Source organism: Ctenopharyngodon idella, chromosome 4 (assembly GCF_019924925.1).
Source record: "Ctenopharyngodon idella isolate HZGC_01 chromosome 4, HZGC01, whole genome shotgun sequence".
NCBI classification, from domain to species: Eukaryota; Metazoa; Chordata; class Actinopteri; order Cypriniformes; family Xenocyprididae; genus Ctenopharyngodon; species Ctenopharyngodon idella.
This window is the reverse complement of record NC_067223.1, coordinates 14,728,303-14,753,675: the sequence shown is the minus strand read 5'-3', so window position 1 is coordinate 14,753,675 and position 25,373 is coordinate 14,728,303. Positions and strand designations below refer to the sequence as shown.

At 36.5% G+C, this 25,373-nt stretch overlaps 1 protein-coding gene across 6 annotated transcripts in view; it reads left to right on the top strand.

The window, feature by feature from the left end:
- kcnc2 (potassium voltage-gated channel, Shaw-related subfamily, member 2) overlaps nucleotides 1-25,373 on the top strand; it is a 112,404-nt gene that overhangs the window by 15,970 nt on the left and 71,061 nt on the right. For all 6 annotated transcript variants that reach the window (XM_051890975.1, XM_051890972.1, XM_051890970.1 and 3 more), the window contains exon 2: nucleotides 21,451-22,381. In XM_051890975.1, coding sequence (XP_051746935.1) covers nucleotides 21,451-22,381 — 931 coding nt within the window. The remainder of the gene's footprint in view (nucleotides 1-21,450; nucleotides 22,382-25,373) is intronic.

Below are 25,373 nucleotides of genomic sequence, written 5' to 3'. Positions count from 1 at the left end.
TCAACTAATAACACACTAATAATAGACACTGTATGTATAAATATCATATTTTTGTCGAGCACTGTGACTTCATAGCTCCTTCTAATGAGGCCTGGGTGAGATTTTTTGCATATTCACATCACAATATGTTTGTGATGATTTCACTGGCGATATCAAAGCGTTGTAAATATCATGATTTATTTGGACAATAACTTTCCTGAAGTCTGACTAGTTCCATGATCCTTTAATGACATGAGAGAGAAGTGAAGCTTGCTTGTAAAGTTGATTTCTTTCTTTCTTTCTTTCTTTCTTTCTTTCTTTCTTTCCGTCTATCCATCCATCCATCAGTCTATCCGTCTATCCAGCTATCTGTCATCTATCTGTCTGTCCATCCATCCCTCCGTCCATCTGTCTATCAGTCCATCCATCCATCCATCCATCCATCCATCCATCAATCAGTCTATCTATCTGTCTATCCGTCTATCTATCTATCTATCTATCTATCTATCTATCTATCTATCTATCAGTCCATCCGTTTATCCATCCATCCATCCATCAATCAATCAGTCTATTCGTCTATCTATCTATCTATCTATCTATCTATCTATCTATCTATCTATCAGTCCATCCGTTTATCCATCCATCCATCAATCAATCAGTCTATTCGTCTATCTATCTATCTATCTATCTATCTATCTATCTATCTATCCATCAGTCGATCAGTCTATCTGTCTATCCAGTCATCCGTCCATCTGTCTATCAGTCCATCATCCATCCATCCATCCATCCATCTGTCATCTATCCGTCCATCCATCCATCCCTCCGTCCATCTGTCTATCAGTCCATCCATCCATCCATTCTTCCGTCTATCTATCTATCTATCTATCCATCAGTCGATCAGTCTATCTGTCTATCCAGTCATCCGTCCATCTATCAGTCCATCATCCATCCATCCATCCATCCATCTGTCATCTATCCGTCCATCCATCCATCCATCCCTCCGTCCATCTGTCTATCAGTCCATCCATCCATCCATTCTTCCATCTATCTATCTATCTATCTATCTATCTATCTATCTATCTATCTATCTATCCATCAGTCGATCAGTCTATCTGTCTATCCAGTCATCCGTCCATCTGTCTATCAGTCCATCATCCATCCATCCATCCATCCATCTGTCATCTATCCGTCCATCCATCCATCCCTCCGTCCATCTGTCTATCAGTCCATCCATCCATCCATTCTTCCGTCTATCTATCTATCTATCTATCTATCTATCTATCTATCTATCTATCCATCAGTCGATCAGTCGATCAGTCTATCTGTCTATCCAGTCATCCGTCCATCTATCAGTCCATCATCCATCCATCCATCCATCCATCCATCTGTCATCTATCCGTCCATCCATCCATCCATCCCTCCGTCCATCTGTCTATCAGTCCATCCATCCATCCATTCTTCCGTCTATCTATCTATCTATCTATCTATCTATCTATCTATCTATCTATCTATCCATCAGTCGATCAGTCGATCAGTCTATCTGTCTATCCAGTCATCCGTCCATCTATCAGTCCATCATCCATCCATCCATCCATCCATCCATCTGTCATCTATCCGTCCATCCATCCATCCATCCCTCCGTCCATCTGTCTATCAGTCCATCCATCCATCCATTCTTCCATCTATCTATCTATCTATCTATCTATCTATCTATCTATCTATCTATCTGTCTATCTATCTATCTATCTATCGTCTTGTAGGATTTACTTTGAAACAAAAATAATTACAAAGAAAAGGAAAGTTAAATTTTGAAGTAGAAGGCTCATATTTTCTTGTAAAACAATCTTTGATCTTTGCAAAAAATGGATGAAAATGATTCAATAATATTATTCTTTTTGTTTGTTTGTCTATTTTTCTGCATTTTGCTTAAATTAAATACTGTGATTTATTTTGTCTGTTTGCTTGAAATGATGGTTCCTCTGAAAAACTTCACAGCAAATGCATAAATATATATTGATCTTGAATAAGATGTAAAAGCTGACACTGGTGCTATATCTTCTTCTGTATGTGTACTGTCTGAATTACAGTCTCAAAGATGATTTTGTTCGGATGAAATCCTTTTTTTCCCAGATAACTTTGCTTTAAGTGACAGAATGAGATCACATTGATTTATCCTTTATCTGTCTGTCTCTCTCTCCCGCTGGCACGCTTCCTTCGTCCTCCTGTACACAAACACACACACACACTGTAAACTGACGTGATCAGGTTTCTAAAGGCAGTCCATTCATTTCAATCGGCTCCACCTGTGAAGGTGTTTCATGGATTTGCTCTCCTGACCTCTGGAGCGCAGATATGAACGTGTTGACAGCGGTCTGGGTTGGAGGGTCAGTTTGCAGACAGAAATAGCAGCCGTCTCTCACACACACACACATGGCAGCTCGCTCTTTCTCAGCATGTTACACACACCTGCTGCTGCTCAGCGCTGCTTGTTTTCTGCCACCTTCACGTGTGATGTGAAATTACACACAAACTGAGAGTCGGGTTGGATCTTGTGTGTTAAGTAGTGCTATACAACGGTATATGTTACAGCTGGCCAGTCTATCTAAAATATCTTATTTTGTATTTAAAAAATATTGTGTTTTATTGTGAAGGAGTCGCTTTTTAGTGGGCTTCTAGGACACGGTAAGCAGTGTTGGGGGTAACTATGTACAAGTAAATATGTTATACAAATATACTTTATGTATTTAATCTCATTTTATTAACCAATGTCTTTGTTGCTGACCTTCGATGATCAAATTCAACCATACTAATAAGCTTTTCTAAATGACTTTAGTTAAACATCACATTTGTGTTTCATTAGGGGTTCAAGTGTGTAGCACTGAAACTCTATTGTAATTGTTAAATTTTCCAAGGATCAGCATTCTCCCCTGAAAGTGATCGGGCAGACCAAACTGTAAGTTGTAGAGACTTGAAACTTTGAGGTCTGGTAGTACTCACACTGTCGACAGCGTCACCAAGGCTCACCCCGATCAACCTGACGGGGGTGCTATAGAGGTGAAAAGTACGAAATCACTCCTAAACCGTTAGCATAGACTCAAGACGGACAAAATGCATGCCTTGCTTGTCGTGAAATTTTCAGGTATTTTGATTTTTTTGAAAAACTTACTTTTGTGAACTAGTCCTAGGTTTTTGGCCCGAGCAGAACCAAACCAGTGCAGTACAATTCTCTGGACTCTCTAGGTTAATAATTATAAAAAAAAAAAAAAAGTTGAACTTTACTCTTTGGGTATCTTTAAACAGGGTCGTTTAGAAAAGGGCCGTGGCCAAGTGCCCGCAAAAGCCTATAACTCCTAAACGAAAACTCAGAGATTCATGAAAATAGGCGAGCACATGCAGCATATGACTCTAAAGAAGCATGCCAAATTGTATGGCGATCGGACCATAGGTGGCGCTATAACTGTTAAAAAGCTTTAAAAACCATGGTAAACTGCCAGTATTGGCTGTAAATGGTCTATTCCATCTATGATTGAGATGGTTACAGGCTTGCTAAATGAAACACAAAACCTTTTTACACATGTGCTTAAAGGCCTTGAAGAGCTTGAACCCCGATAATTGCTGCTCGCAGCTATATTTTTTGTTTTTATTTATGCACCCTCTACTGTACAGGCGTGAATTTGCACTTATTCATTTAATTTTTGGTCAGAAAGGGCCCTTTTGCCAAAAATAGAACCTTTTTTATTTTATTTATTTTTTTATTAAAAAGACATGCAAGCCCAGCTCTGGTAACAAAAAGTAACTCAAAAGTAATGTAACATTATTTTCCACAAAAAGTAACGCAATTAGTTACTTTTTTTTAGGGAGTAGCGCAATATTGTAATGCATAACTTTTAGAAAATAGCTTAAACATAACTGTAAAAAACTAAACAAATTTACATCGTAAAATACAGATTTTATGGTATATTACTGTTTCAATGGAAAACTGATTTTTACTGTGTACATTTTTTCAGTTTTTTACAGTTATTTTTTTTTAGAGTGGTGGTGGTAAGTGTCCGTGATGTAGGAAAAAAGATATGTTTAGATATATATTTATAAAAAAATATATATATTTCTTTTTTAAATAACATGGTTTTTAGAGGGGATCTTTTGGCATTATATTATATTGTATCCAATCAGTCTAATTTATTCTTACCAAACAGCTATGCTGGTTAATGTTGGAAATCTATATAAATATTCAATGTCTGTTACATGTGGATGTTTAGTATACAGTAGTTTATGAATTGTGTTGTTAAATTGTAATCAAACCTGCTAATTATGTTGTCAGAGCGCAGTTTATGATGTGATCCGTTTTATGGCAGCGGTTGTTCTTGCGATTTCTCAGATGGATGTTGAAATGTTTTGATGCTGTGCAGGGTTAAGGATGTTAGATGCACATTGTAGATGTTTTATTTGGCAACTTATGACTTTTTAAATGAATAGTTCACCTAAAAATGTTCATTGACTGACTCAAGGTCAGTCTGTCTGCTCTGTTAAATGTTGTTAAAATTCAAAACTTTCTATTGATTTTCCGTTTCATTGACTTGAGAAGACGCAGAATATAGTGCATTACTCATATAGACCACATTTGTGATGCTTTTAGTCAGTTTTATTCTGCTTTTGTGTTTTTTGAGTTTGCAGCATCATGAGGATAAATAAATGACAGAAATGTTCAACTATTTCTTTAATGAAAGCATCAGAATGTGAGCATTTTTCATCTCCTCGCAGACAGATAGTCTTACGCTCCTCGCTGACCTTGAGTGGGTTTGGAACAATGAAAGGGTTCGCGAGGTTCTTCGGGTGGATTCATTTCCTCTGTCTTATTCTGAGAGTCTCTCCTGCGCTCATGAGGGATTTGAGCTCGTGCGTGTGGTTTGATTACGGGGGTGAAATTCAGAAGGCCAGGGCAAGGGCATCAGTGATTCAAAACTTCAGTGAGCGAAGCCCTCGGGAATCTGTCTGTCTGACTGATCAGAACGGCTGCTGTTCTTTCACACTTCTCCTCATTCTGTCAGACCTGCCTGCTTATGGATCTGTGTTTCTGTCTCCCTTGTTGTTCCACAGATGAATCTGATCTCATTTAAAGCAACAGCACATTTATCTTCTGAAGTAACACTTTCATATGTAAAGGTTCTATATTCAATTAATGTGTAAGCCAGCTCTATAGAAGACAATAGTGTCGTCATCATCCAGTTCAATTCAGTTCAAGTTTTTTTCTCTATTACATCTCCTGTTAGCTTCGCTATGACCCAACAATTTGTATTCACTCTATAATGTTTCTCGAGCACATTTTCCCCTTCACACGCCGCTGCGCTCACCTCGGACGCACACACACTCCCATCCATTAGGAACCCCGTCTGGAGCGGACTGAAAAAAAATGATGGTAGATTTTCACTCGGGCATCTCGCTCATCCCACCATCCATCTCTCCACACTCTCTTAATAATGGAGTGGCCGTACCATCTATATCCATTTAGCCAAATTACCCCCAATCTCACACTAAAACACCAGCATTCATGATTCATCAGCTCCCAGCTCACCCGCGACACGCTCGCCAGAGCCACGGGAATCAGCGCTCCGTAACGCCGCACCAATGATGTAGTGGCCCGTGAGGAGGAGACAACAGGCTTCTGGTTGTGGAGGTTGTGCCACCGCAATAAATTATTTCCCTTCCGTTCTTTGTGCCTTGATAGTTTTTGAGAGCAAATTACTGGAGGGATGCAGACGTTTTTCACGCTAAATATACTCCATGACTGATTTAGCCAACTTTTCACTCATCGTGACATTTTTGTTCAAACAGGTCTCAAAAACCTTCCACGTCTTTTTTTTTATTCAATTAAACAGCCAATTTTAAAGGAACAAATTTAAAGGATTATATTTTAGACAAATATTTAAAAATATAACATAATTATGTAATATATATATACATATATATATATATATATATATATATATATATATATATATATATATATATATATATATATATATATATATATATATATATATATATATATAATTATGCAATTAAAACAGTAATTTGCATTTTATTTAAAATTTATATAATATATGAATATATGCATACATTTATATATTATAATATATACATAATTATAAGTGTTAATATTTAAATATTTACGTTTTATGTATTTTACATATATTTAAAAAATAAATAAAAATAATGAACTTTATATATACACACACATATAGAGATTTATTTTATTATTCATATTATAATTATATTTTATTAAATATATTCTATATTCTAGTAATAGTAATAATAACAATAATAACTTTATTTAAAAAAGTATATAAAATTATATATTATACATATTTATATATTATACACATACATATTTATATATTATACATATACATATTTATAAAGTGTTATAAAGTGTTGATATTTAAAATATAAAATATAAATATTTAAATATTTAAATTGTATGCATTTTACATATATTCAAAAAGTAAATAAAAATAATAGTTTATATATATATATATATATATATATATATATATATATATATATATATATATATATATATATACCCATATATATATAGAGATTTATTTTATTAATATTATTTTTTATAGTTATTTTATTCTATATTCTAATAATAATGATGATAGTAATAGTAATAATAATAATAACTATTTAAAATATTATATAATATATGCATACATTTATATAATATAATATATACATAATTATAAAGTGTTAAAATTTAAATATTTAATTTGTATGTTTTACATATATTCAAAAATAAATACACACACACACACACACACACACTCTATATATATATATATATATATATATATATATATATATATATATATATATATATATATATATATATATATATATATATTTATTTTATTATTATCATTAATTTTATATGTATTATTTTATTAAATATATTCTAATAATGATAGTAATAGTAATAATAATAATTTTATTTAAAATATTATATAATATATGCATACATTTATATATTATAGTATATACATAATTATAAAATGTTAATATTTAATTAAATATTTAAATGTTATGTGTTTTGTGTATATTCCAAAAATAAACAATAATAATAAATTATATCATATCATATCAAATTATGTCATGTGAAACATATAATGTAGAATAAGGGCTTCCTTGGGAAAAAGGTTGGGATCCGCTGCTTTCATGGATGTTGATGGAGTGTCTGAGAGAAATCCTGTGAATTTTGACCAAGTATGTGATGTTTATGATGTAAATATGTGTATGACAGATGAAATCTACCAGTGACCCTTCAGTTGTCAGTCAGCAAATACTAAGTAAAAGCTATTTGTGTGTGTGTGTGAGAGAAAGTGTGAAAGTTGCCTTAAGCTTCACCATGTGTCTGTCTGATGGCCAAAACGCTAGATCATAACTTTCACACACACCATCAGGACAGTAATAGTGTGTGAGAGTCACGCGTGTGCGCTTACACACATCAGAAGGTCAAATCTGCGCGAGTCGGCTTTGGGAACAACGGCACCACGCTGTCACACCTGTCCTCGTCTACCCGGCCTATCTCTATGACAACTTACGTAATGCGGTCACCATAGCAACAGCTGAATCCCTAGCCTTGGCTCCTTATGAGGACCAAAACCAAAGAGAAAGAAGATGACAATGCACCCAGATAAGAACTGACGACAAAAGCCATCTGAAAAGAGCTGAAAAATTCATACGCCAAAGTGGCGTGCAGATTGCATCGCAAGTCGAAATCTCTGAGAGCGTGATCGCACCTTTTGCTCAGAGTATTAATAGCCCCGCAGAGGCGACTGTTACTATTTCAGGATGTATTTTATGTTTTTTTTTTTTTGTATGCATTTATTCCCCTTTAGGAAAGAAATGACACATTTGTGCTAGAACTCTTTCTGGAGTGTCGGAGAGATATGACAGCACCTCCTTTCATAATTGCATCAGGCAGAAACGTGAATTCATTCATCTTCCATATGCCCAGACTAATTATCTTTAAATACCCGTCGTCTGTTGTTTTCCAGCTCAAATGGATGCAACTCCTAGCGCACGCTTTATGCTTTTAATGCAAGTCTTTCGAAAGTGTCTGGAAAATAAATCAGACAGAAAATGGACCTTATCTACCCCAAAGCAGCTCTGATGATTTATTCAAAACCATGAGCTTTGCTTAACAGTGAATGTTTGAGGCGTTTGCTAAGACTAGTATCACTCTTACTATTGCTCATGCTGAGGGTTAGTGATTAACTATAAGTATTATACAAAAACACACTCTTTGAAAGTACAAATATAATGGAAATACTGCTAGAAAGTGATCATGCTATTTTTTTTTTCTTCCTGCGTTCACTAGAATTTTTAATTTTAACAGTAAAAGACCCTTTATATTGTATATATGGTGAAAACTGTAACAAGACATTTGAAGTAATTTTACAGTAAAATACTGTTGAATTTACAGACCTTTGGAGGTAAAAACGAACAGTTATCTTATACTTTACAGAGAAAAACTGTAAGCTGGTATTCCCACAGTTCATCGTGACTTTACATTTGAAGGTATTTTGTTTAAAGAGCACCTATAATGCCCCTTTTACAAGATGTAATATAAGTCTCTGGTGTCCCCAGAATGTGTCTGTGAAGTTTTAGCTCAAAATACCCCACAGATCATTTATTATAGCTTGTCAAATTTGCCCTTATTTGGGTGTGAGCAAAAACACGTCGTTTTTGTGTGTGTCCCTTTAAATGCAAATGAGCTGCTGCTCCCGCCCCCTTTCCAGAAGAGGGCAGAGCTTTAACAGCTCATGCTTTGGTTGCTCAACAACAACAAAGCTGGAGAATCTCACGCAGCCAAAATGAGGATTGTCAGTAACGGTGTTCAGCCTTACATTGCTCAAACCGGAGTCGGACACTGATGGAGAGACTCAGGAAGAAGTTACAACTTTTAGAATGAAACTGGACGTTTCTGAATGGTTAGTGGATAAATTTATGTAGTTGCTGTGGAGTTGATTCAACTCATCCACTAGTATGTGCCGTCATGTTAATCTTTTGTGCAAATCCAGCGTTGAATTGACCCTCGTTTGTGAAGCAATCCGGTGTAAAATGACGGCATGTCAACAACACTCTACTACAACAATTATAAAACTCTAAAACAGCCCAACATGTCCTCACCCCATTTGTTTTGCATGTTCTCAGGGGCGGGGTTTATGTAAATTTTAGGGTTAGTGATGTCACCAACCCTGGAAGAAGCTCGTTGTAGTCCCTACCAGCCATTTGTTGTAGTCCTTAAAAAGCGATTTCTGTAAAAGAAAATATCTCCCTTTGCATTGAACTTTGAGCGTCGTAACTTTGCAGATGTTGTTTATGCTCAAACAGCAACATTACACAGAAAAAGAGTTTTTTTTTAAGAGTAAATTATAAATGTTGCAGACTGTTTAAATAGTTCAACAAATAATTTATTTTGATTTGGCACACATAAAAGGCATATAATTCACTGACACACACACTTTCAGGAGGGCAGGATTGTGTGAGAGTGAGATGTCAGTGCATTTAAAGCATTTTAACATCGCTCTTCTCACGGGTGCTGAAGTTACACTGAATTATTAAGATGAGAAGCGAAGGCTTGGAAGTGTTTGATATTCTATTTTTACGTGGGCTGCTGGCAGCGTGCCGAGCGCGCGAGTTTAACCGGCTTCCCCGAGCGAGCCGGACAGCCTGTCAGAGCGAGCGAGAGGAGTAAATCTCTTTGTCATGTGCTGAGGGTTTGTGTGTCATTTGCATTCAGTTTCAGTTCGTCTCCATCTGCTGTTATTTCCATCCTTTCTGCTCTCATCGCACGGACACACATGCGCACGCACACAGAATGACCTTTCATTGTTTAGATGACATCCGGCGCTGTGTGCGCGAGCGCATCTGTGAGGGAAATCCCTGCGTTCTGTGCCAAACGCATGGTTGTTTTCTCACTGCCATCTTCCCCAACTCTTCCCGTTCCGCTTGTCTTCTCGCTCACCCCTCGTCCTCGTTACGGCGGAGAGAAAGCAAGTGCGTCGGAGAGAGATGGGGTGCGGTTACCATGGCACCCCCGATATGAGAAGAAAACACAATGACAGTCTTTGTGTAGACACACGATCGGCTGCTGCACCTTTTTATAACCTACAAAAACACAGAGGGAAGGAGAAGCTCTGCTGTGAAACCTAGTGAGTTGTCTACGTAGGCAACATTTCAGCAAGCACATTTCTCGTTTTAGCCCAATTCTACAACATTTATTCTAGGTTATTCCAGCATGCATTGTGACGAGCACCATGGGGAATATATAATCCAAGATGATTTATATGGATGATATAATCCGTAATGATAATGTGACCAATTATAAATACTCTGTGCATTCATATTTAATACTAAAAAAAAAAAAGAATCCGATTAAAAATAGACCATTTAAAACAATATTCGTCACATGAACGCTTATATTCAGAATACAACATGAAATGAAACGTAAACCTGGTCAGTTCCTTTGACTCTGCATTGAAGGATGTTCACTTCAGAATTAAAATTTCCTGATAATTTACTCACCCTCATGCCATCCAAGATGTTTGCCTTTCTTTCTTCAGTCGAAAAGCAATTAAGGTTTTTGAGGAAAACATTCCAGGATTTTTCTCCATATAGTGGACTTCACTGGGGACCAATGGATTGAATGGATAAACACTTGCAAACTTGTAAACACTTGCTCTGTACTTTCACCTATGTCACGTGTGACCTTTCCAACGTGATTACGTAATGCGTGGCGCATCGCAGAGCTAGTTCTACGGAATAAAAAAGGTAATTGCGACTTCTTTTCTCACAGTTCTGACTTTTTTTTTTTTTTTACATCTCACGTTTTTCCTCACAATCATGAGAAATAAACTCAATTTCGAGTTTTAAAGTCAGAATTGTGAGATATAAAGTTGCAAATTCTGAGAAACAGTCATAATTCTGAGATTTAAGCTCGCAATTCATATCTCGCAATTCTGACTTTATAACTCACAATTGCAAGTTTGTCACATTTCTGAGAAAAATAGTCAGATTTGTGAGATGTAAATCTCGCAGCTGCAAGAAAAAAGTAGAATTGCGACTTAATATCTTGCAATTGTGACTTTCTCAGAATTGTGACTTTAAATCTCGCAATTCTGACTTTTTTTCTTAGAAATGTGAGATATAAACACAATTGCGAGAGGAAAAAGTCAGAATTGCGACTTAATGGCCCGGTTTCACAGACAGGGCTTAGATTAAGCCAGGATTAGGCCTTACTTTAATTAGGATATTTAAGTAACTTTTATAAACGTACACTTGAAAAAAACATTACTGGTGTGCATCCTGAGACAAAACAATGGCACTGACATATTTTAAGATATGTCAGTGCAAGTTGCTTTCAGTTAAAACAGCTCAAACATGCATTTTAGTCTAGGACTAGCTTAAGCCTTGTCTGTGAAACCGGGGGAATATCTTGCAATTGTGACTTTATCAGAATTGTGACTTTATTTCTCAAAATTGCGAATGATATCTCGCAGTTCGGGTATTTTTTCTCAGATATGTGAGATATAAACGTGCAGTTGCAAGAAAAAAGTCAGAATTGTGAGATAAAAAGCCACAATTATATTTTAAAAATTGTATTCAGTGGCAGAAACCAGCTTCTATAAATGTGCATTAAAAAGAAAAAGTTTCAAAAATTTGACTTTGTGGTTTTTAGTCCATGTTTGATATGAGGCCATCTATATTCTAGTGTTAATGGGGTTGGTGTTTTTGTTGTGCAGTAATGTTTATAAGGTTTCTCATGGCCCGCGTGTCTGTCATTAGCGCGGGAATCCTGCCGTGGGATCACACACATGATCAGGACATCTGCCATACCTGCAGGAACGCCAGCGGGACTGTGTGTGTTTGTACGGGAGCTTCTGACGGTACAGTAGGAACCACCAGGCGGATGACGTCACTGACACGCCGTTTAGGAGTAGGAGTGATGAACAGATGGCTAATACGACCGTGAGCACAGATCATATCAGACTCGTTTAAGAGAGAGACGACAGAATCTGTCAGTAGAATCTCTGGATCAGTGTTTGTTGCGCTGCTATTTGGTGTCAAAAGAAATGATATAATAAAAATATGAGTTTCTGTTGGGTTGTTTTTTCTGACTGTGCACAAAAATAAACACTATGATCTGATTCATGAGCAGTTGACTCTTATGAGTCGATTCTTTTAATGAATCACTGGCGAATTTAATCAATCATTTCGACTGATTCATTAGCTGAACTAACATGACTGCATGTTTAAATCACAACATGTAATTTATTGTAATGTTTTATTTAAACAAATTAAATTGTGTAATAATTTGAACAAAATTATGGGACAATCCTGAAACACTGCTATACAAAATTACTTATAGGTTTATGGCTGTGTTTTGAATTGAATCGTAGCAGACTGCTCGTACATATTTTATATGACAGTAATAAAAAGAGTATTAGCCATAATAACCCTACTTACCATACTAGTACTAAGAGTAGTATGGTATACAAATAGTATGGGTGTATGCCATTCTCAACATACCGTATGTATTTTTTTTTGTGTGTGTGCGAAGTGCCTTCGCTTGCGTTTTTGCCCGTCGGCTCAATCACACAATCATGATCTCAGCATGGTGATGAAGAGAAATGCATTTAAAGATGCTCTCGTTTTACTGAAAGCCCTGAAAACTTGATATGACGTTGTGATGTGACTGTAATGGAGTTCAGATGGGCACGGGCTGATCTCTCCGGTCCCACTGTCAAAAGCCCATCAAGCTCTACTGAAAGAGCATGAAATGAATTAAACAGCAACTGCTGTGGAGAGAAGAGGAGATGGCCATTCATAATGCACAAAACAGAACACCAGATTGCATGCTTAGATATTAACACACACACACAGACAGGCTTTGTTCAGAAACACAGTGAGCTACCTACAAAAACAGCACTTTAGGGCATCAAAATGGACCTTTTTATCCAATATATGTGTGTGCTGTCTGTTTTCCTTACTACAGTATGAGATTGTTAGCTAAGCGACATTCTAATGTCAAATTCTATTGGAATCTCTTGTGTTCATGATGTGAAAAATGATAATATAGAGTTCCAAATCAGTCAATTATGAGGTTCCATTTGAGTTGAGATGTTGCCTATAGGGAAAGTAGACAGCAAGACAACTCAGGGATTGGAACAGAGCCACAGACAATTTTTTTTGTCACATAATGCATTTCTAAGGGCTCAGTGAAAATAGGTGTGTTCGACTTGAAGCGGCGCTGTACAGGCCGATTGGTGTATGACCTCAAATGGAGCGCTCTGCTCTCTAATCGCACCTATCGGTCTGTGCAGCGCCGCCTCAAGTCAAACACACCTAAAGTCTATTTTAGATGGCAAACGAAGCGAGACAAATGTTGAATTATTATAATTCATTAAAAACCAAAAACTGATAAATAATAGCTGGAAATGCACTGCTTTCCCCCAACATTTTGTGTGCTTTGTGCTCATTTTTATGCTTATTAAATTAACTTCTTGTTAACTTTGCAACATGCTTTGTTTGGCAAGTGACCTGCAATCCCTCAAGGCACTGCAACAGGCTCAGTGAAAAAAAAATGAGTATAGATTGAGTATATTTTATAAGTGTATGTGTATAGTACCATTTTTATCTAAAACATCCTGTGACTTAAGCCCAAAGTATACTTCGGCCGACTGTGTTCTGCAACGGTCTGCACACTGTCTGCGTGACATAATTTTCAACATCGGTAGGGTCCATGGACATCCAGGTACACCTGGCTGCAGAATGGGGCGGTGCTGCATGTGTTGCTCCGCCCATACTTACTCTGATTGGCTCTTTCATAGGCAAACATGATAGGAAATGTGTTCGTAGACAGTGTAGGACAGAGTATATGTCGTTCAAATCTATATGAACTGGAAAAGGTTTGCATACACTGTCCACCATGAATAGTCGAAGAAGAGTGTGTAAAGAGCGACACAAAACAGTAAACAAAGCAGCATACCCTTCTCCATCGTTTTTGTTTTGGTTCTTGTTCTAAACTTTGCATGCAGTGGTGGATCCGTCTCAGTGCTGCCCTCTGACGTTTGGTAGAGTATAAAAAAGCAATTGTACAGCGCATGTGTCCATCCACGCTCATCCATGGTTGAGCATACTTTAAAAAGATGAGCGGACACGACTGTGCACGAGACGGAGCGGAACGTGGAAAATATAGTATAACCGGGTCTTTATATTCCAAAGTGACTTATATTGCAATTAACATCAGTCACACAAAAAATGTGCAAAGGATATTCAAAGGATCATTGAAATAAATATTACACAAAAATATTAAGCAGCACAACTGTTTTCAATGTTAATTATGATAAGAAATGTTCCTTGAACAAATCAGCATATTAGAATGATTTCTGAAGGATCATGTGACACTGAAGACTGGAGTGATGATGCTGAAAATTCAGCTTTGATCACAGGAATAAATTACAGTTTAACATATATTCACATAGAAAACAGCTATTTTAAATTGTAAAAATATTTCACAATTTTACTGTATTTTTGATCAAGCTTTGGTGAGCATAAGAGACTTCTTTCAAAAACATTAAAAAGTCTTACTGACCCCAAACTTCTGAATGATAGTATATATAAAATAACAATAAAAATTGTATTATATGTAGAATATTGTGGCGTTTATTTAGCATGCTGATTAAAAACTACTGAAATCTACTGAGTCAAGTCTCCACATGAGGAGCACTGTTTATGTGTCGTACAAAATTGCTGTCCATGTAAAGCTTTCTAAATCAGTCACTTATGAGCTTTTATTCCTGTTAGGATGCTGCCTTAGAAGGCAGCTGCCGGTGTAGCTCGCTCGTTTTTGGAACAGATCCACAGACACCTTTTTTTTGTGTGTGACCTACATAAGTACTTGCATGCCGGGAGCGAGTGTGATTGTGGAACGTCCCTCCGCTCGTGTGAAAGGACTTCCTGCTCCTGTTGTTGAACAGGGACTGGGACACACCTGTAGACATGATTCACACATATAACTCACCCACAGACACACATCTCAGAACTGAACCTCCGAGCAGATTTCCTCAGAAAGCCATTAGTGGCTCTGATACGCTTCCACCCTTCATTTGACATTCATCGTTTTCCCGCCACAGGGATGTCGTCCAGACCCCTCACGAGTGCGTGAACTACTCGCAGTACATTAGTCGGATAATAACAGACTACAGTAGCTGTCAGCGAGTGTGTGTGTGTGTGTGTGTGTGTGTGTGTGTGTGGCTGACAGCGATAATATTTGAGTGACGGTGAATCACAGCATTGAAGCGTCGTCTCACCGGCTCGCAAATAAAGCCGTGACAAGACTTGATTCTGGCAGATGACACACTTCATCTGTATTCATAACTTCAGTCTGTTTTATGTTCACTAGTGTACTACACTACATACTATGTTTAGAAGTAGATATGTGATGCATTTTACAACAGTAAACATTTTAAACAGCAGTATGCTTGTCAAATGCATTGTCAAATGACTTCAATATGCAAATTTTAGTATGCAGATTTGGATGCAAACACAAAATTTGTCAAAATTTGCATTATACAACAAATCACACTGCAAAGAATACTGTATCCCACAATGCAATGCACTAAACTTAACCTTCTATGTGATAAATTATGTTTTAAACTACTTCAAACCGAAACTATGAAGCTACGCACATGACATGCAGGTTAAATAGCAGGTTAAATCGTGCGCACTATTTACTAATTTGTTCTCTTGATTTGCTAAATCATGCGCACAATTTAGTAAATTGAGAGAACGAAATAGTAAATCGTGCACACGTTAAGCAAATCGAGGGAACAAAACAGTAAATCGTGCTCACATTAAGCAAATCGAGGGAACAAAATAGTAAATCGTGTGCACGATTTAGCAAATCGAGGGAACAAAATAGTAAATCGTGTGCACGATTTATCAAATCGAGGGAACAAAAATAGTAAATTGTATGCACGATTTAGAAAATCGAGGGAACAAAATAGTAAATCGCGTGCACGATTTATCAAATCGAGGGAACAAAAATAGAAAATTGTATGCACGATTTAGCAAATCGAGGGAACAAAATAGTAAATCGCGTGCACGATTTATCAAATCGAGGGAACAAAAATAGTAAATTGTATGCACGATTTAGCAGATCGAGGGAACAAAATAGTAAATCCTGTGCACATTAAGCAAATCGAGGGAACGAAATAGTAAAACGTGTGCATGATTTAGCAAATCAAGGGAACAAAATAGTAAATCAAGCGCACAATTTAGTAAATCAAGGGAATGAAATAGTAAATCGTTGCGCACGATTTAGCAAATCAAGGGAACAAAATAGTAAATCAAGCGCACGATTTAGTAAATCGAGGGAACGAAATAGTAAATAGTGTGCATGATTTAGCAGAAAAGTAGATTTAGTAGAAAACCTTCAAACTTCCAGCTTTTAAAACTACATCAAATGTTCTGGTCAGGCTTTCTCAAGCCAAGATCAAGGTTTGCAAACTTTTTTTCATATAGATTATTTTGTTGTCCGTTTCACAGAGGAATTAAGCAGTTTTTCCCCTCCTTCCATGTTTGACTATTTTCACATCATGTACATGCTGCGTCTCAATCTGTCTACTTATAGTATGCCCTAAAAGTATGTACATTTTTTGTGAAGAAAAAAAAGTTTTTGGAGATTGAAATTGCACTCTGTCTGCATTCTGTCACTGTAAACCGGCCTGTCAATCATCCTGTCAATCAGTTATAGTTAACATTCTCATATACACACTCCACATTTCATTTAATTAAATTTACACTACTAAAACAAATCATTCTACGCTTTGTCCTCAGTTAGATAGCTTAGTAAACGTGCGTGTGTGTGTGTGTGTGTGATTTAGATAGGGTGTATTTTGATAATCACGCTCAGAGGAGTCTGACACACCAGGGTCTTGTTGCCGTGGAGCTTTTCCTGACACTGTTGCCTGGGAGACAGTGCCGTGTCTGCCATATGTTAAGAGCTGGGGGTCCTGAGAAAATCATCCACAGGTGACCTTCAGTCACGGCCAAACACACGCACACGGATTCACAGCGACAGCTACGTCTACAGCTTCACACTCAAATCAATCACCATTTTTAAGCAGCTTTGGATAAAAAGCAGAACTTTCTTTTATTAGCATCAGAACCTGTCACGTAGACAGCGCTATCTATGGCACGACATACACACTTCGGGGAGTGCAGGAAGAGTGCACGTTTGATCCATTTTCCACAGTCTTAAATAAGGAGGAGTATAAAGCCTCTGTATCACTATAGAAAGCACCTCCAACGTCAATACTGATACTAGCCTTTCTTCAAAGGAGCTCAACTCCTTCAAATAGATTTTTCTGTCATGCGGGACGTATCCGAAATAACAATTTTATTTTCCAGGTGTTCTTAATCTGTCCAATGCAACTGTCAAATGGTGTCTTTTGTAAATAGTGTTGCTTCTGGGCTACTGCTTTTTTGCTTATTGAGCTGCATGTTTGCTGTGTTGCTGTCTACTCTGTATATAGGCAGCATCATAACTAAAATAAAACCTCGTAAGTGGCTGATTTAAAATGCTGCACATGGTGTAGAAACTCCTGTAAATGATCAGGCACATCTCAGCCAGGGTTGCCAGGTTTTCACAACAAAACCTGCCCAATTGCTACCCAAAACCAGCCCAAAACTAGCCCAATTGTGTTCCGCATTTTTGGTGGCGTTCCCCTGGTAAAATTAGGGGGCTAAATATCATGTTATTTGGGGTCGCTTCAACCCGCGGACATGAAAAACAACCTGTGGCAACAGTGTTAAAGTAGCCCAGTTCTGTGGGAAAACCGCAGACTTGACAACACTGACACTTGGCAACTAAGTTTTACACCGAGATTGTTTAATATAATTAATAATAATAATAATAATAAACTTTATTTTATAAAGCACCTTTAAAAGCAGCTTCTCAAAGCGCTGTACACAATATAAGCAATGCAACTGATAAAAGTAAAGATAATGAAAATAAAAAAGAGGGAAAAAAAGATTTTAATTTTTAATCATTTTCTAGCAATACTTTTCAGTACTTAATGAAGTATTTTTAATCAAATTTCTATCCACCATCTGCAATGAAAAATTTCATTCTGGGATTCAAGGATATATTTAAGCAAGTTTTTATTATTATTATTATTATTATTATTATTATTATTATTATTGCTTTTATTGTAATGCATGCCTGTACTTGCATATGCACATATACACCCGTAAATTAATAATAAATTACATGCATGCATGCATGCATGCATATATATATATATATATATATATATATATATATATATATATATATATTGAAATGGATACATTAATTTGGTAAAATATTTATTACAATGAGGGTATGATTTTATTTTAATGCATGTATATAATTGCATATGTATAAATAAACACAACTTTTTTGTAATAAATGCATGCATATAGTGTAGGAATGCATGCATGCATAATATATATAATAACATATTTATTACAATGAGGGTTTTTTTATTTATATATGCATGTACATAATTGCATATATATATATATATATATATATATATATATATATATATATATATATATATATATATATATATATATATATATATATATATATGCATGCACCCCCTACATTATATGCTTGAATGCGTTATATATATAAAACACAATTTTTTTTTGTGACCTTTTATCTCATAATGTGACTATTTCTCGTTCTTATATTAAATGTTATGTCACAAAAGCCTTTTGGTTTTTTTTTACACTGAGACAAAAATCTGCCTCTATAGAAATGAGACATTAGTCGAGACATTAATTTGTCAGGTGCATAGAAATGCATTACAATGCATGTTAATTGAGTACAGTGTAAAAAAGAGTTGGTTGGTTGGTTGATTAAGTTGGTTTAACTTAAAAAAGTAAGTTACCTGGTTAAAATTTTGAGTTAATACAATGAAGGGGAATGCTTTAATCAACAGAAACTCAAAATATAATGTTATCTGAACCACATTAATCATTGAAGTTGATTTTAAAAAGAAAAAATGTTGTGACAACAAATCATGAAAATATTTTTTACAGTGCAGCTCACTGGGCTTTAGAATCAGAGCAAATGAAGCACTGTAAGTGTACACATGAAAGTACAGCTCAGCTTTAGGCTGCTTGCTTGGTTAATGAAGTCACAGTGTACACAGCGAGGTTAGTGCGGATGTGAAACCCCACACAGATCACTGCCAGCTGCGTTCACTGCCAAACCCCACATTAGCCACAGCAGCAGCAGTTCATGGGAGACTTCTGAAGCCCGCGGTGGATGACAAGATCATTAGATACTGCTTACAAGTGTACCGCACGCGCAGTAGACCAACAAAGACCCTATTATAGTGCGTTTGGAGGTTGTTTTCATTGTCTGATCCCATAATGCTTCGGTCCTGATCATTTCTGCTGGCTTTGTGGTGATTATAGCCCTCCAAACGAGTTAAAGCCTCATTAGGACACTAAAACAAAGCAAGAGTAAAAGCGAGAGACAGGCCCCTTTGAGACGTTATCCAGAGGGGACAGGCTGTCCCGCGCTGACGTCTTTTCACATTCGGCAGCTCTGGCTACTGCCTTTAGCGATACTTTGACTGGAGTCTTTTCAGTTCTGTGCCGATCTGTTATTCTATGCAGTAACTACCATAATTGAGTGTAATACTGAGTTATGCGAGTGTGTTATGTTTGTGGTTGAGTGACGGCACACAGGGTCTGTTACGATGTGTGCTTTCTGAATAATTGTGTGGACATTAAGGTGATGTGTTGACAGACGAGGCTGGAGCGCTGTTGTGTGGGCTGAACGCAGCTGCTATAAGGTCTGACTCACTCATTTGACGGCTTTTATTGACATTAAATATTACACGCCGATGACCGGCCAAGATACTGGAAGAGTGTTTTGTTTTGGTGTGCCTCGCATTATCATGACAACGGTGATGGAGAGACACTTACTAAAAGTGCAATGCTATTTATGTCACGTTGTATGCTGTTGTACCTCAGATGAGTTAATACTGTAAATCAAAGTTGTGCCGCTCTCTCATATGAGGCCTTGGGAAGTGCATTTAAATAAACCCATCCAAATGAACCGATTCACAAGAATGAGTCTGTTCTTTTGGGTGGTTCATGAATCAATTCAAAACGATTCTCTAAATCATTTGAATCCCAAATTACCCCCATAGCATTTTTTTTGTAATAATATAGAAAATAATTAATATTTAATAATAAATTACATGCATGCATGCATGCATGCATGCATATATATATATATATATATATATATATATATATATATATATATATATATATATATATATATATATATATATATATATATATTGAATCTAACATAAAAGTTTGTGTTAGTTGTACGTTTTTTTAAATATTTTTTGGCTATATTTTATATGAATATATATATATATATATATATATATATATATATATATATATTATGTGATTAATCACGATTAATCGAATCTAACAAAAGTTTGTTTACGTACTATATGTGTGTATATATAAATTACGTATATATGTGTGTATTCATATAAAATATTTTATTTTTATGTAAACAATTATATACAAAAATTATATTATTATTTTATATAAAATATTATATATTACTTTTATATGTAAGAAATGAACATATAACATGCATATAAATATGGAAAATTTAAATGATGTTAAATATTAAAAAAACTGATATATCATTTATTAGTTATACAAGTTATTATTTATTATTTTATATGAAAATATATATCATATTTTATATGGTTAATCGCGATTAATCTAATTTAACATAAAAGTTTGTCTTTACATAATATGTGTGTATATATCATTTATGATTATATGTGTGTATACATATACAAATATTTTTATTTTTATGTAAACAATTATATACAAATGATTATAATATTTTATATAAAAATATACATTATTTTTTATATACACATAAATACACATATAAATAGTATACATATGAAAAATTTAAATGTTAAATATTAAAAAATCTCTGATATATAATTTATTAGTTATACATAAGTTATTTTTTTTTTTTTTACTATATTTTATATGCAAATATATTGTCCATCCCAAATAGCTACAGCTACATTTGACTAGTTTCCCCAACACTGCTTGGCAAAGCTTTCATAGAAACATGTGACACTGTGTCCATGAAAACACTGAATTTTTAAGACCCAACAAATAAAAACAAGGACAAATGGACATTGAATAACAGTATAAAGACTGAGAGCTCGCAGCCTACAAATAGTTGCTAATGGATGTCAGCGCCATTCAAGCTAAACAAGAGCTGACCTTGCGTTGTTTGAAACTGCACTCACTTCTCCATCTCTCTCTTTCTCTTCCCAGTTCATTGCGTTTGCCTCCTTGTTCTTCATCCTGGTTTCCATCACAACCTTCTGCCTGGAGACCCACGAGGCCTTCAACACGATCATCAACAAGACAGACGTGTTTCGCAATGACAGTTTGACGGACCCCAGTCAGCAGTACGAGATTGAGACGGACCCGGCGCTCACCTACGTGGAGGGAGTTTGCGTTCTCTGGTTCACCTTCGAGTTCCTTGTGCGCGTGACGTTCAGTCCGGATAAGCTGGAGTTTGTCAAGAGCGTCCTCAACATCATAGACTTTGTGGCCATTTTGCCGTTTTACTTGGAGGTCGGATTGAGCGGACTTTCCTCCAAAGCGGCCAAAGATGTTTTGGGCTTCTTGCGGGTGGTGCGGTTCGTACGCATCTTGCGGATCTTCAAGTTGACGCGGCACTTCGTGGGCCTTCGCGTACTGGGACACACTCTCCGCGCGAGCACAAACGAGTTCCTGCTCCTCATCATCTTCCTGGCGTTGGGCGTGCTCATCTTCGCCACCATGATCTACTACGCCGAGCGGATCGGAGCCAGTCCGAACGACCCTACGGCCAGCCACCACACTATGTTCAAGAACATCCCCATTGGCTTTTGGTGGGCTGTGGTCACTATGACCACTTTGGGTTATGGAGACATGTACCCTCAAACGTGGTCTGGCATGCTTGTGGGCGCGCTGTGCGCCCTCGCCGGCGTGCTTACGATAGCTATGCCGGTGCCCGTCATCGTCAATAACTTTGGCATGTACTACTCGCTAGCCATGGCCAAACAGAAGCTCCCCAAGAAGAGAAAGAAACACATCCCTCAGGTTGTGCAGACGGGCTCGCCGTCGTACTGCAAAACGGATCTGAGTACAGCATGCAACAGCACGCAGGGAGAGCTGTGCCTCGGACAGAGCAGAGGACTAGAGCGCCACCGCTCAGGTGAGAGCCTCTTCTTCAACACATGTAAAGGTGGAGTGTCACTTTCTGAATGCTAAAATACTCTGGATGATTTGAGTAGAACAGAGTTTTCAAATGGGGATTCGTGAATGAGCCATCAAAAGAACCTGTACTTTGGAACCAAGTCAGTAATGAAATGTAAAAAATGTGACGATTGAGCGCTGTTGAGAGGTTTCTGACTAACTTAAAGGATTAGTTCATATATGTCACTTATTCTTATTCTTCTTTCTGATGAACACAATTGTAGAAATATTAATAAATATCCTGATGCATCCGAGCTTTATAATGGCAGTCTAAAGCTCAAGAAAGTGCATCCATCCATCATAAACATACTTTACATGGCTCCGGGGGGTTAATAAAGACCTTCTGAAGCAAAGCGATGCGTTTGTGTAAGAAAAATACCCATATTTAACAAGTTATGAAGTAAAATATCTAGCTTCCGCCAGACCTCCTTCCGTATTCAACTCATGAAGAAAGTGTAAAACTCTTGCAGTTCAAAATGTTTACGCTACGTCCTACGTCTTCCCTATTCAATTCCCGTAACTGACGCGAAGTTGAATACGGAAGGCGCTCTGGCGGAAGCTAGATATTTTACTTCATAACTTGTTAAATATGGATATTTTTCTTACACAAACGCATCGATTTGCTTCAGAAGGTCTTTATTTACCCCCCGGAGCTGTGTGGAGTACATGTGGATGGATGCACTTTCTTGACCTTCATACTCATTGTTTCTTGCCATTATAAAACTCGGATGCGTCAGGATATTTATCAGTATATCTCCGATTGTGTTCATCAGAAAGAAGAAAGTCACATACACCTAAGGGTGAGTAAAGCTTGGGGTAATTTTCATTTACTCACCCTCATGTCGTTCCAAACCTGTAAGACATTTGTTCATGTTTGGAACGCAAATGAAGATCTTTTTGATGAAATCCGAGAGCTTTCTGACCCTCCATTGGGAGCAACGCAATTTACACATTCAAGGTCCAGAACGATAGGAAAGACATCATTGAAGCAATCCATGTGACTCCAGTGGTTTAACCTCAATTTTATGAAGTGACGTAAGTGCTTTGTTTGCACAAAAAACATAATTTACCACTTTATTTATGAAAGTATTGACCTGCAATCCAGTAGGGGGAGCACTACGACGCATGTGTGCTGTGTTGACTAAGACCAGAACAGGCTTTGGATAATATTATTTTGTAAATATAGAGGTAAATTATGTTTTTGCATCGCTTTATAAAATTAGGGTTAAACCACTGGAGTCACATGGATTACTTTAATGATGTCTTTCCTATTGTTCTGGACCTTGAATGTGTAAATTGTGTTGCTCCTAATGGAGGGATAGAAAGCTCTTGATTTCATCAAGAATATCTTAATTTGTGTTCAGAAGATGAACAAAGGTCTTACAGGTTTGGAACGACATGAGGGTGAGTAATAAATGACAGAAATTTCATTTTTGGGTGAACTAACTCTTTAAAGACCTCTGATTGGCCATTGTGTTCAAGCACTCAACAGATATGTGTGTAATTGGCTACAATGATCAACGCACGGGGGCGTTTGAAAGCGGTAGCGTTTGAAAGTAAGCGTCTAACAGCGGACCAGTCCGCTGATAGATGCCTGCTTTCAAATGGTCTCATGTATATCTATGTAAGCGCTCGGTGAAGAGTGTGAAAGATGTCTATTTACAACATGTTTTTGAAGCGTTGATCATTGTAGCCAATCACAGGCATATCTGTTGAGCGCATGAACACAATGGCCAATCAGAGGTGTTTAAGTTAGTCCGAATCCGCTCAACAGCGCTCAAAATGCTGGGGGGAAATGCTGGTATCGTCACATTTTTAAAATTTCAGTACCAACTTGGTAGTGAAGTACCGGTACTTTTGACAATACTAGAACCTCAGGGTGTTCGTGAGTTGATGAAAAGCTAATACACTGACAAAAATAATTCTCATTCAGAAATTAATAGTAAACTTCACAAATGATTACATATAAACGGCAAGTAACACATTGAATTAAAAGTGAAGTTTGAAGTAGAAAGACTGAAATGGTATTTTCTTGTAAAAGGTATTCCAATAATTTTTGTTTTATTTACAACTTAGATTTTTTTTTCAATATAATTTACAGTGTAGTAAATTATATTGAATGTAAAATAAAAATAAATTAAAATTAAATTAAAAAAATTAAAATAGTTATCTCTCATGCCATTGGTTATTACGTGCCATGTGACTGTCACACTGTAATGCAACTCCATTTATTTTAATTTCACATTCAATATAATTAACTACACAAAAAATCGAAGTTGTAAATAAAACAAATTATTGGAGTACATTTTACAAGAAAATACCATTTCAGTCTTTCTACTTCAAAATTGTTTAATTTTCACACAGAAGTTGCTAGTAAATTTAATAAATAATTACAAATAATTACAAACAAGAAATAATAAACAGCAAGTAACATTGAATTAAACATGCAATTTTGAAGTAGAAAGACTGTTTTCTTCTAAAATGTAATCTTTGTTTTATGTGCAACTTTGAATTTTTTGTTAATTATATTGAATGTGAAATTAAAATAAATAAATGGAGTTGCATGACAGTGCGATTACAGTGTGACAGTCACATGACACATAATAACCAATGGCATGAGACATTAATGACATCATTGTTTTTGAACTGAAATCAAGTGTGAAGGAAGGTTTGAACGACATGAGGAAGTTTTTATTTTCGCTGAACTATACCTTACAGTAAGACCCAGTACCTGAGCACTGTGTCATCTACTCCACTGAGTCAGGTGTGTGTTTTACCTGGAGGATTAAAGCTGATGGCATTTGAGATATTCCTTAGAGAGCTGAGACTAAGAGAGGGTGCAGATCTAGTGTAGCTCGCCTGTTGCCACGGAGATGCATTCAGGAGCCTGAAGATGGGCTGGATTTCACTGCGATATTTCAGTCTGACATAATCTCATGTAGAGACAATAG